Here is a 13,524-nt window from a genome sequence, read left to right as displayed (position 1 = left end):
GAGAATATTAGAAAGAATGAATTTTTAAATCGAGTAACTTTTTAGCTCTTAGAAAAGGAAAGTAAGTTAAGTGAACATTACAAATGGACACAGGGTCAGGATGACTAAAAATATGCTGGATGAATGTTTTAAACATTAGTTTCTTTTTCTTTTTTTCTCATCTACTACTTATTGCCAGAAACATTGTTCTATTTTCAAAAATTTGGGGGGCTAATAATTTTTTTTGACTTTTTATTTTTATTTATTTATTTATTTTTAATTGAATTTATTGGAGTGACATTGGTTAATAAAATTACATAGGTTTCAGGTGTTCTATTCTATAATACAACATCTATGTTTTTTTAATTTTTTTATTGCTTAAAGTGGGGGGCTAATAATTTTTTTAAAAATTGATTTTAGAGAGAGTAACGGGGAGAGACAGAGAGAAACATCCATGTGAGAGAGAAATATTGATTGGTTGCCTCCTGCATGTGCCCCGATTGAACCTGCAACCTGGGTATGTGCCCTGATTGGGAATCAAACCCACCACCTTTTTGTGTAGGGGACGACACTCCAACCAACCAAGCCACACCAGCCAGGGCTGGGCTAATAATCTTTTATACACCACCTGGTGATAACCTGCTGGCTATATTTACCTTTCATAAATGCCTTGCACATGCATGATGCTCAATAAATAATCTTTGAAAAAATAAATGAGTCTACTCACAAAACAGGTGACCATTTTTGTCTTCTCTGCTGTTTCCTAGAAATCTGGTATTGAGCCAGCAGTTGAACCCAACTCGCCATTTTCATCAGGATGATCAGTATTCAAGCTTGGCTTCTACAATAGCTTTGGCACAAGTCTTCTAAGTTACCTATATTTACTTTTAAAAGATTCATATTAATCTTTCAAAAATTGTTTGAAATATAAAGTACTTATCATTTTTCTTATTTGCAAATCTATTTAGACTCTGTCATCTTTGAAATTTTTCATGCCAATTCCCAAAAATCTCTCCTCATAGCTCTCTTACTTTCAAGTCAACTCTTCAGCCTCATTAAGGTTTCCAGTATTTTTCTCTGATTTTTCCCAACTATTTTTTGGCTTTTTTGTTTCTTGTCTTAATCCCATAGTTAAATCACTTGACTTTTTAAAAAGCAGCTTTATTGAGACCTAATTGCATACTATAAAATACACACATTTTAAGTGGCAATGCAATGATTTTTAGTAAACTTACTGAGTTGTGCAACCCACAGAGATCTTCATGCCATTTGCATTTAATCTCTGGTCTTACCACCAGGCTTGGCAACCTTCTTCCTGTTTCTATAAATTCGCACTTTTCGGGACATGTCAGATATGTGGAATTATATCATATGTGGTCTTCTACATCAGGCTTCTATCACCATGTTTTTGTGAGTTATTCATGTTGTATCATGCATCAGCACTTTGTTTCTGTTTTTATTGTTTTAATAGTTTCCATTGTGTGGATATACCACATTTTACTCACCCATTTACCAGTTGGTGGACTTTTGGGTTCTTCCCACTTGACACTTAGGAATAACGCTACTGTACAAGTCTTTGGATGTATGTTTTATTTCTTTTGGGTCAATCCCTAAGTGTGGCATTACTGAATTATACAGTAAATTTAAATTTAGCTTTCTAAGAAACTGCCAAGCTATTTTCCATGTGGCTGCACCAGTTTATAGTCCCACAAGGAACGAGGATTATAGTTCCTCTGAATTCTTGCCAACACGTCTATTGTCTGTCTTTTTTATTATAGCCATCCTAGTGGGTGTGACATGATATTTCATTGCAGCTTTGGTTTGTGTTTCCCAAATGACCAGTGATGGTGAGCACCTTTTCTTGTGCTTATTAACCATTTGCATATTGATTTGGTGAAATATCCATTAAAATAATTTGCCTAGTTTGTCAATGGTCTGTTTTCTTATTATAGGATTGTAAGAGTTCTTTATGTTTTGGGTGAAGTCCTTTATTTGAAGTATGATTTACAAATATTTTCTCCCAGCCTATTCATGTTTTCATTTTTGTAACAGTCTATTTTGATGAGCAAAAGTTGTTATTTTTAATAAAATAAAATGTATCAATGTTTTCTTTAATGGGTTATGCTTTTGATAATGTATCTAAGAACTCTGACTAACCAAAGGTCACAAAGATTTTCTCCTGTAGTTTCTTCTGACACTTCTATAGTTTAGCTCTTAAGTTTTATGACTAATGTATGGCAAGGATCTAAATTCATCTTTTTTTATGTGGATGTTCAATTGTCCCAGCATCATTTGTTTAAAAGTCTGTTCTTTCCCTATTGAATTGTCTTGGTGCCTTTACCTAAAATAAATGCACTATAAATGTAGGGAATTATTTCTGGGCTCTATTCTATTCCATTAATCTATATGTCTGTTCTTATGTCAGTACCATACTCTCTTGAATACTGTAGTTTTTAGTAAATTTTGAAATCAAGAAATATAAGTCCTCCAAATTTCTTTGTTTTTAAGATTGTTTTGGCTATTATGGGTCCCTTGCACTTCCATGTACATTTTAGGATCAGCTTATTCATTCTAGCAAAGTAGCATGCTAAGATTTTGATAGGTATAGCATTGATTCTGATGATCAATTTAATTTTCATCTTAAAAATATTGAATCTTAATTCATGAACATGGTATGTCTTTCTATTGAGATCTTTAGTTCTCTGAGAAATGTTTTACTTTTAATATACAAGCCTGCACTCCTTTTACTAAATTTATTCTAGGTGTTTTGTTCTCTTTCATCTGGTTATGAAAGGTATTGTTTTCTTAAATTTGGCGGGGGATTGATTGCTGTTATGCAGCCATAAAAATGATTTTTGCATGTGGATCATGTATGCATGTGATTTTGATGAACCCACTTATTAGTTTTAGTATGTGTGTGCATGTGTGTGTGTGTGTGCGTATGTGTGTGTGTGCGTGTGTGTGTGTGTGTGTATAGGTTGTAGAAGATGCTTCTCCATAGAGAATGTTTCTACATAGAGGATGTTTCTGCCTAGAGGAGTTTACTATACTTCAACTCCTTTTACCTCTGTTCATTTAGTTATCCTTAAAGCCCTCAGTCTTCATTCTAATGCACAGATTGTTAAACACCAGGCCCTCCAATACTATTCTAAATCCTCACTGTTCTGTTTAGACTTCCCGGTGCTATGCATCTTCTCAGTAGCTCTGTGTCTTGCCTCATATTTCACAGAGATAATTAAGAATATCACAATGTGCAGATTTACTGTGAATGAAATAATGTTTAAGTTTCAGAACCCCTTACTCAGGACCCCCTTTCAAGGTTCTTGGAGGGCCCCCAGCAAAGTAAGATAGTTTGATAGTAATCGGTTAAAAATTCTGTCTTTTTCTACTCTGATTTCTCCTCTTTTACACTTCTAATATCAATATGCCATTGGAATAGTCATAAGCATTTGGGGGCTGTAAGGGAAAGAAGAGTTGGGAATACTCTGTTATAACTGCCATTTAGAAAGACATTTTAGAATGCTTCAATAGCACAATTAAGGAATTACAGACTAAAATTTTGGATGTTCATGAATTTTTTAAAATTAATGGAATAAAAGCAATAAAAATAAGCAATTTCTGCAATAGAAATTATTCTGGCATAAACAAATGGTAATTATGCTTTTTCATGTTACATCACAAGCAAATGAATTAAGAGAGATACTTTTTTCAATAAGAGCTCTTAGAGTATTTCATAATCCATTTAATGAAGAAGAGTTAATTATTTAAATACTTTGGAGAAATATTTAAGTTTCTTGCTGATTTGACAAAAACTACTAACATCACTGAATATAACATAAAAATCATTTTATACCACATCAAGGACATCTAAGATAAACTGGTTTATGAGTTTCATTCTTTTTCTTTTTAAGCCAATATTTTTAAATATATATATATATTTCAGAGAGAAAGGGAAAGGGAGGGAGTGATAGAAACAATGATGAGAGAGAATCATTGATTGGCTGCCTCCTGCACGCCCACTACTGGGGATTGAGCCTGCAACCTGGGCATGTGCCCTTGACTGGAATCGAACCCAGGATCCTTCAGTCCACAGGCCGATGCTCTATCCACTGAGCCAAACCGGCTAGGGTGCATTTCATTCTTTCAAAGATAATTTAAGACTAGTTATGTTCCAAAAAAACTTGAAATGCCAAAAATCTTATAATCATCTATGAAAATTTTTTGATAAGGATTTTTCCAAATATGACAGCAATTAGTATTTAAATGACATTATCAATAGTGAGCTATGAAGCTGAAAAAATTTTTCTAAACTATCAATAATAAAAAGCATGCCGAAACCGGTTTGGCTCAGTGGATAGAGCGTCAGCCTGCGGACTAAGAGGTCCCAGGTTCGATTCCGGTCAAGGGCATGTACCTGGGTTGCGGGCACATCCCCGGTGGGGGATGTGCAAGAGGCAGCTGATCGATGGTTCTCTCTCATTGATGTTTCTAACTCTCTCTATCTCTCTCCTTTCCTCTCTGTGAAAAATCAATAAAATATATTAAAAAAAAAAAAAAAAAAAGCTAAGAGCCATGCTAGAGGAAAGGCTGTATAATCTTTATATTTTCTCCATATAAAATATTATTATAAAATGGTTCTCATATGAAGAGGTACTTATAGAGCATGTAGCAAAAAATTATAGGCAAAAGTATTGTGGAACTGTTACTTATTAAAAAAATTACATTGTTTTTCCTTTATTTTGTGATATTAATGGAATTTATCAACTTAAAAATTCTTACTTTTAAATTTAATGATTTTTCTTATTCTATAACTAATTACACACTTTTAAACCTAATTTTGTACGTCATCGTTTTTTGTATTCTTTTTTTTTTTTTGAGAAAGCCCTCCCCCCACCCACCACCAATCATATAAGATTTAGGCCTCACAGAAATGAATCTGCTCTTAACTAAGAAGTTTGAATTGTCTGTTTCCTGCCTTTCTCCCGACAGAGGCACCTGCGTCCTCATCCAGTCTGTTCTGTATCACTCGAGAGCCTGTACATGGCCTGCTTCCAGCAGCTGCCTTACACCAGGCCCATTAGCCCCTTAACCTTGACGTGGTTCATAGCTCTCGTCTGCCTCTGCCCATTTCTGGCTCCACATTCAGGTTTCCCATCCTCACTTTTGGCTTTCTTCAGTTAGTGATCTATTTGGACTCTTTCTGTGCTTTTTTGAAATCAACTTCTCTCTCGGCTCCCAGCTCTGCCTGCTGATTGAGGCATCCCCTGTGGCTTCTGATCACTAGGTGGGCCTTAATTAACACCCAGAATCACACCACCCCTGTTCTTCCTGGCAAAAGCTAATCTTTTAGTCTCTGCTTTACATCGTCCTTTCTAGGACTTTGCACAAGAGATGAGTGCATCTCCTGTCTGTGTTTAGCCTATGTGACTGCACTCATACTGTGTCCAGCTGTGTACACACGTGCAGGTGTCCCCCATCCTAACACACCATTCTGCTCTGTGTCGTCCTCTTTCTCTTCTTGCTGCCTCAGTCAGTGTTGTCAGTTGTAGCTACTGCATAGCCCCCTGTTTACTCACTTCTGCTTTACTGTTCAGTTCTTTCCTACCTAATGCCTCTCTCTGAGATCACCTAATGCCCCCTTAATACCAGATACAATAGAGTCTCGTCTGCCTTTATCTGGGGCCTCAAACACTGGCCACTACTTTCTCCTTTAAATTGTCTTATCCCCCGTCTTTCCTGGTAGTATTATTTTGGTTTTCTTCTAACTCACTGGTTGTGCCTCCCGAGTCTCCTTTGAGGGATTCTTTTCTGCTTAAGTCCCATAAATGTTAGTGTTATCCATTGTTTTATCCTCAGCACTTCTTGCTTCTTCATTCTTCCATTGAGTCATCTATTTTTTCATTCATTTATTTATTTGTCAATATGTGTTAAGCATGTACTGTACTAGGTACTAGGGAGATTGTGACGAACAAGACAGACATATATAGTGTTTGCATCATAGATCTTAGTCTACTCAGGGGATAAATAATAACCAAATAATTACAGCCCCATGGCTTCACTCATCATCTTTTTGGTGATAACTTCCAGGTCTGTGTCTGCATCTTCCTTGATTTTAGGTAAATTATAGCCAGGACATCTGAAGTTTTAAAAAAAATTGCTGTGATTACGTTGAGCTATGGCATTTTGTGAAGCAGCACTGGATTAGTCATTTTTAAAGGTTTTGTTATAATTACCCCAGATTTTAAACTGCCTGTGGAACCATGGTTTGCTGGAAGAATGCTATCTAGGAATCCAACATTCTCATATAGACTCTATGACTAAGTCACTTTTGACCTAATTTTCTTCACTTAATATTTGCTGTTAATTTTAAAATATTAATAGAATCATCCTATATAATAATCCTATATAATAAAAGGCTAATATGCAAATTGTCCCCTCAACTGAGAGTTCAACTGGGAGTTCGACCTGGGGCTGGCCAACCTCCCTAGTCTTCTCCCTCCAGCCCGACCCAATCGGCCCTGATCAGGCCGGGCCGGCTGGACCCCACCCATGCACAAATTCATGCACTGGGCCTCTAGTTGCATATAAAAATAGCTGTCTTTATAGTTAAAATGATAAAAAAAATGGAAATGAGTTAGGAAAACCATATACCTTAGGATTTCTGGGATGTTTCCAGTTTATATCTGTCATCTCAGCAAAATACAAACAGCACGTCACTTTCAAAATTGTCCCTATTTAGACAGTAGATTATAGTCACTCTAAACCCACTTTTTAAAGAAAACTATTTTTCAAAGAAATATTTGTTACTGTGCTTGCAATTTTTAAAATCCTTTGTTTTTACTACCTTACAGTCAAAGATTGAAGGAATACAAATATTTCTGGAATAAGACTCTTTCATTACTTACTTTTACTAAAAGGGAAATAACCAGCATTAAAAATGAAATATATGACCATTTTCAAAACTGGACTTCACTGAAAGGAGAAGTTTTTCTTCAAATTAAATACATAAGTAAAACAGCCTTGACAGGTTTGTTACATACATAATGTAATTGTCTTTTTTCTATGTAAGTAGTACATAGTGAGTAATGAAATACTGATACTGCATTTTATGTGATGGGACTTATGATGAACTTTTAAACTTGTTATTGGCTGACAGACTAGATGGTCATTATGATCGATTGAAACCCTGAAATTCAGTAAATATAGGCTGGTCTAAGATAAGCTGTGATACATCTATTCTTGAGCTGTGGTCAGAAGTCTGTTTATTTCTGTTAAATGTACTGATTTGCATTTTAAAACTTTTTCTTCTGTTAATAGCTGAGTATCTTATATTAGGTCAGCCTTCCCACAGATAACAATGATAAATTTGGGACAAAATAACTATCCCAAAATACTGTGGAATGACCCAAATGAGGCACATATGGTGAAAATGTCAAAAATTGAGAGAAGGCATATTCCTAAGTGAAAGAAGCCAGTCTGAAAGTCTGTACCATAAGATTCCAACTAAATGACATTCTGGAAAAGGCAAAACTATGGAAATGGAAAAGGGATCAGTAATTGCCAGGGTTTGAGGGGAGGATGAATAGTTAGATTGTAATGAAGTACATAAAACTTTAGAAAGAAAGAGCGCTATAATTTTCCCTCAGACCTAAAAAGGATTTTTAGGGCAATGAATCACAAAGGATTTTTAGGGCAGTGAATATTTTGTATGATACTATAATGGTAGATACATGTCATTATACATTTGTCAAAACCCATACAATGTACAACAGCAAGAGTGAATATCAATGTAAACTGTGGATTTTGGGTGATCATAATGTGTCAGTGCAGATTCATGGGTTATGAGAAATTTACCACTCTGATATAGGATGCTGATGGCAGATTATGGCCCCTATTTATATGATTACTTCACTTTTAACAAAGGCACCAAACAATCCAATGGGAAAAAGAAAGTCTATCACTAAATTGTGCTGTAACAATTGAACACCCATATGGGAAAATATACCTTAATCCCTACATCACATAGTAGGTAAAAATTAATTCAACATAAATCACATAATTAAGTACAAAAGCTAAAATTATAAGAAACAGGAAAATGTTTTCATAAATTGATAGTCAATAGAAGTTATTTGGATAGGACATAGAATGAAGAGCTACAGAAGAATAAAGATTGATAAGTTAAACTTCATCAAAATTTAAAACTTCTGCTCATCAAACACGCCATTAAGAAAATGAATGGTAAGTCACAGACAGATAAAATATTCAAAAAACTGGAGAGCATTATGCTAAGCGAAATAAGCCAGTCAGAGAAAGATAAATATCACATGATCTCACTCATTTGAGGAATATAATGAACAATATAAACTGATGAACAAAAACAGATCCAGAGAGAGAGAAGCATCGATCAGACCGTCAAGCCTCAGAGGGGAAGTAGGGGAGGGTGGAGGTAAGGAGGAGCAATCAATCAAAGGACTTGTATGCATGCATATAACCATAACCAATGGACACAGACTCCGGGGGTGGGGGTGGAGAGCATGAGCTGGGGCAGGGGGGGGAGGTGGGGAGATAAGGACACATACATAATATTTTAATCAATAAAGAAAATTTAAAAGATGAACTGTAGAATGAATTGCTGATAATAGAGTTAACTTGGATAAATCTAAAAAATATTGTACTTCCTGAAAGTTAGCCTTACACAAATAACACATATTGTATGATTCCATTTATAGGCTGTTCTAGACTAGGCAAAACCATTCTATAGAGGAAGATAAATCAGAACATTAATTATCTTAGAGTGGAGGGTTGACTGGAAAAGGGGCACCAGGGCACTTTCTGCTATGATGGTGTTGCTCTCTATTTGATAGGGGTTTGGGTTACACAGTGGGTGCATTTGTTAAAAACTTTACATTTGAGATTTGTGTATTTCTTTGTAGGTAAATTATACTCAAAAATAAGGAATTTATATATTGAGTGATAATTATTGATATGCATGCTGAATGAAGTATTTAGGAGTAAAGTATACTGAGGTCTCAATTTATATTGAAATACATAAAATATGATAGATGGATAGATGGGTAGCTATGTGAGAAAGCAAACATAGTAAAATGTTAATTGAAGAATCTACATGGTGTGTATATTCGTGTTCATGTATAATTCTTCCCAATTTTCTGTATGTTTTAAAATTTTTATATAGTGCAATGTCAGAAAAAAGAAATTTTAACCATAGAACTTCAGTTTCCTAATTTTGTCACATGATATATGCCTTCAAGAAATGAGTTTGTATATGACCAATATCTTTTTAAATTTTAATAACTAAATTCAGACAGATACAGAGGGTGGTCCTAAAACAAGGAAAGCACAAGGTGGGAACAATGACTGGAATAGGTTGGTCAGGTGGAGATCATAATTTCTGAACCCCAAATTGGGACACATGACTGACAAGCATGAAATTGTATTAATGACAAAGGTAGGATTGACTGTTTGACACCAGATTGCCACAGGGACATGTGGTTCGCCGTGGGTGAGTTAATTCACCTCCCTTGAGTTTACTCTCTTAATTCCATGTTAGAAACATGGAAGCTCTTGTTAGTTTTGAAATCTTGCTGTACTTCCCCATGTGTTGGAATACATTTGGCAAATGAATCTGCATTGCAGATTCTTATTCTTTTAATGTCAGACAGAAAGTCATATTGACACGAGTAGTTAGTTTAGAGCCAAACGGTCGTGCCCACGAACAGTCAGCCTGCTAGCCTGAGCGGCATCGTTCTGGCAGCGTGTGGCCCTCTGCAGTGTCATGCTGACTCAAGCATAGATGGTTAGAGTACAGTACAGACAAGTTAGTCACAAGACGACACCTTTATGGCTATAAAAATACGCAGGAAGACTTTTCAGATCTGAAGAAAAATTACAACATTCTTTCTTTCTAAAGCTCTATGTACTAGTATGTTAGTTTTTCTCACACAAATGTGTGTGCATCTATAAGTTTTTAGAAGCATATAACTGTTCGTAGGAAAAATATTTTATGTAAATACTGGAATATGGTAGACCCCAATGGCTCCTGCCAATTTATTTCTCCAGTTTTCCATTATGAGCAAGAATGAAAAGTGCAGAAGGTGCCAGACCCTTTGTGCTCATGGCCTAGTCTGGTGACGGCGAACCTTTTGAGCTCGGCGTGTCAGCATCTTGAAAAACCCTAACTTAACTCTGGTGCCGTGTCGCATACAGAAATTTTTTGATATTTGCTACCATAGTAAAACAAAGATTTATATTTTTGATATTTATTTTATATATTTAAATGCCATTTAACAAAGAAAAATCAACCAAAAAAAATGAGTTTGCGTGTCACCTCTGACACGCGTGTCATCGGTTCGCCATCACTGACCTAGTCTGTCTTACATGCCACTGTGTCTTCCGGACGAACGTTTTCCACACAGAAAGACACTTTGCTTCTCTCTCCTTGGACCATGTTCCTGACTGTACTCATCCCCCTCCTTTCATTTACATAGTGCTCTGGCCTCTGCTCCCTGTTCCAGCATACTGCCTTACTTCTCCTGTCAGCATTTCCTGGCCATGTTCCCTGCTGCGGGTCTGTCCCATTGATCTCTACTCCTGGTCCCCACTGGCCCTTGGGGCTGCTATCTTTGCTGTAATGGCTCTACAACCAAATAAACCAAGCCAGCCTCCTTGGACATCTTATCACACGTTACACCCATCATGTGGCCCAGATGACCTAAGCAAGGAAAGGAATGCCAAATGAACTCTCTGGAAAAGCAGACTGTCCAGATTTTCACATATTCATCATTTCAATTAATTGTGGTTGTACAAATTTTGTAGTACTTTATCATTATTGTGTGTGTTTGTATATCTTAATACTGTGATTTAAGTCAGCATTGTTAAATAGGCTGATGAAAAGATAGCTTGATAATAAATTATCATTCTGAAGGATAACATGCTCCATGCGTTTCTCATGAAATTATATGAAATTAGTACATTTAAATCTACATAATGCTGTGAAGGCCTATTTTTATTGATCTAAGTAGATAGGAGAATGACAAATGATTGCTATGATGAAATTCTGGTCTCATTTTGAGGGGATAGAGTATTGTGAAAATCTTTACAATATATTAACTAATTCTTTATGTCCATAAATTCATTAGTTTTGGACATTGCATCCTTTTATTCCTTTCCACCCTTGCTATCTTTTTTCAAAATTTGCTTTTTAAAAAAAATTCTTTATTGTTGAAAGTATTACATATGTCTCTGACCCCACCCCTCACCCCAGACTTTCACCACCTAATTGTCTGTGTCCATGGGTTATGCATCTATACATGCAAGGTCTTTGGCTGATTAACTCCCACCCAGCCACCCTCCCCCACCTTCCCTCTGAGATTCTGCACTCTGTTCCATGCTTCCATGTCTCTGGATCCTCTCTGTTCATCAGTTTACCAACTTGTATAGATGTATCCTAGTTACTCTCCTAGAAATGCCATCCAGCCAGCTCATGCTAGCACATTTAAATTTACCTTTCTGAATCATGTTGCCAAGAAAACAATTTAATTTCAGTAAAATCCAGAACATTACACAGATATGTTACTCATTTATGTGAGTATTTAAAAAGCAGGCCAAATTGCCATTTAGTAGAATTTAAAGACAAAAAAAAAAAAAAATCCTGAACAACCTAAAAGGTATAATGCATAGTTTAGCTACACAATTGTTTTTCTTTTTCAGAATAACCACAAAAGCTTTGGATTTGGTGTCATTATGCTTTCAGAAAAAAGTCATCTTGGCTTTCAAATATTAATTTTAACTTTCTAAAAGAAAATAGACACTTTTTGAACATTATAATTCAGTGTTGCCTGTTTGTAAACTCTGAATTTTCTTTACAGAAATAGAGGTACTAAATAAAAGTCTGGCGGTGTCCCACAGAAATAAGGTATGCTTAGAAGAGGAAATGAAAAACCTGAAGTTGTTGTCAGATGCAGCCATTCTGAGGTCTCAGCAGATTGAGGCGTCTAAACAACAGGAAGTGAACCTGCAAACCAGATGCCATGACTTACAAAAAGATGTTCTAGGTAAAAGATTTTTTTTGTGTGTGTGTGTATGTTAGCAACTGTCCATAATAAATGTCTAAATTTGTATTTCTCTTAAAATCACAATAAAATTATCTTTTTATTATCTTGTGTTGCAAATATGCCTAATTATTAGTAACTATGCCAATAGCTGTCTGTGATCAATGTCCACTGTCATTCCTTCCTTCCTAGTCTATTTAGAGTGGTAAGGCAAGTGGGGATATTAAAGATGTTTTAGGACTTCAGGAAAACAAAGTGAATTTACTTTAGTGTGTCATTATCCCAGTGGATCAGTGGCTTAGCGCACTGAAGGAAAATACAACATATGCTGTTTACAAAGTGAATCCAAGTTTTCAGGCACTCCATTTTCCCAAAGGAAAAGATTAAAATTGTGTTTGGGGCACCTTGTTTCTCTCTACCTCAGAGGAATGGATGTCTTGGCAGTAAGGCTATGGAGCATGCATCTTTTCCTGAAGGCAGTGTAGAATCACTGAGAATGGATAATCATGAGCATGATATGATAAAAGCAGTGGTTTAGCAAAACTAAGCTATTAGCAATGAATGGAGGTGTTCCAAATATCAAGTGATTGGAGCCAGATAATTAAAAAATGTCTTTTTGGTTAGCCTCTAGACCAGTGATGGCAAACCTTTTGAGCTCGGCATGTCAGCATTTTGTAAAACCCTAACTTAACTCTGGTGCCGTGTCACATATAGAAATTTTTTGATATTTGCAACCATAGTAAAACAAACACTCATATTTTTGATATTTATTTTATATATTTAAATGCCATTTAACAAAGAAAAATCAACCAAAAAAATGGGTTCGCGTGTCACCTCTGACACGCATGTCATAGGTCCGCCGTCACAGCTCTAGACTAACCATAAGAACATTTTTAAGGACCTAACGTGTACTAGTCACCATGCTAGCACTGTATATAAGATAATTCTGTCAATTCTCACAGTGACCATGGAAAGCCAGTGTAAGTATCATGTCTTACAGAAGAGAGAATTTAGGCCCAGAAAGGTAACATGCCTGTCTGCATCCCCCCCCCCCCCCCCAGCTTGTAAATGGCAGGGAGTAAAAGCAAACCAACACCTATGCTCATCTCCTTGGCTCCTTGGCCCTTGTTATGCTGAGGTACATTCTCTCAACAACAACTTTGATGAGAATTTTTTATCATAAATGAATTTGCATTGTGTCAAGCGCTTTTTTTTTGCATTTATGAAGATGATCATATAATTTTTATTTTTCATTTTATTAATGTGGTAGAGCACATTGGTTGATTTAGGGATGTTGAACCATCCTTGCACCCTGGAACAAATATCCCTGTTTGCTAGTATTTTATTGAGGATTTTTCTGTCTGTGTTCATCAGTGATATTGGCCCATTCTTTTCTTGTAGTATCCTTCTCTGGTTGGTATCAGAGTAATGGTGGCCTAGTAAAATGAGTTTGGAGAAATATAATCTTTATACCCTG

General features: G+C 35.9%; 2 protein-coding genes across 3 annotated transcripts in view; both read left to right on the top strand.

The window, feature by feature from the left end:
- LOC118676762 (nuclear mitotic apparatus protein 1-like) overlaps window positions 1-12,153 on the top strand; it is a 58,544-nt gene extending 46,391 nt beyond the window's left edge. The window contains exons 5-6 of one of the 2 annotated variants that reach the window (XM_036351197.1): window positions 747-849; window positions 11,865-12,153. In XM_036351197.1, the coding sequence (XP_036207090.1) occupies window positions 747-849 (103 nt within the window). In that variant the 3' untranslated portion in view covers window positions 11,865-12,153. The remainder of the gene's footprint in view (window positions 1-746; window positions 850-11,864) is intronic. The other variant, XM_036351198.1, reaches the window with a different exon arrangement.
- The window catches only part of LEKR1 (leucine, glutamate and lysine rich 1), a 65,609-nt gene continuing 58,627 nt past the window's right edge, over window positions 6,543-13,524 (top strand). Inside the window, exons 1-2 of the mRNA XM_036351196.1 lie at window positions 6,543-7,006; window positions 11,865-12,050. Coding sequence (XP_036207089.1) covers window positions 11,930-12,050 — 121 coding nt within the window. The 5' untranslated portion in view covers window positions 6,543-7,006; window positions 11,865-11,929. The remainder of the gene's footprint in view (window positions 7,007-11,864; window positions 12,051-13,524) is intronic.

This window comes from Myotis myotis, unplaced genomic scaffold (genome assembly GCF_014108235.1).
Source record: "Myotis myotis isolate mMyoMyo1 unplaced genomic scaffold, mMyoMyo1.p scaffold_m19_p_2, whole genome shotgun sequence".
Lineage (NCBI taxonomy): Eukaryota > Metazoa > Chordata > Mammalia > Chiroptera > Vespertilionidae > Myotis > Myotis myotis.
Note: the sequence above shows the minus strand (reverse complement) of the source record. Positions and strands in the feature narration are given on the sequence as shown.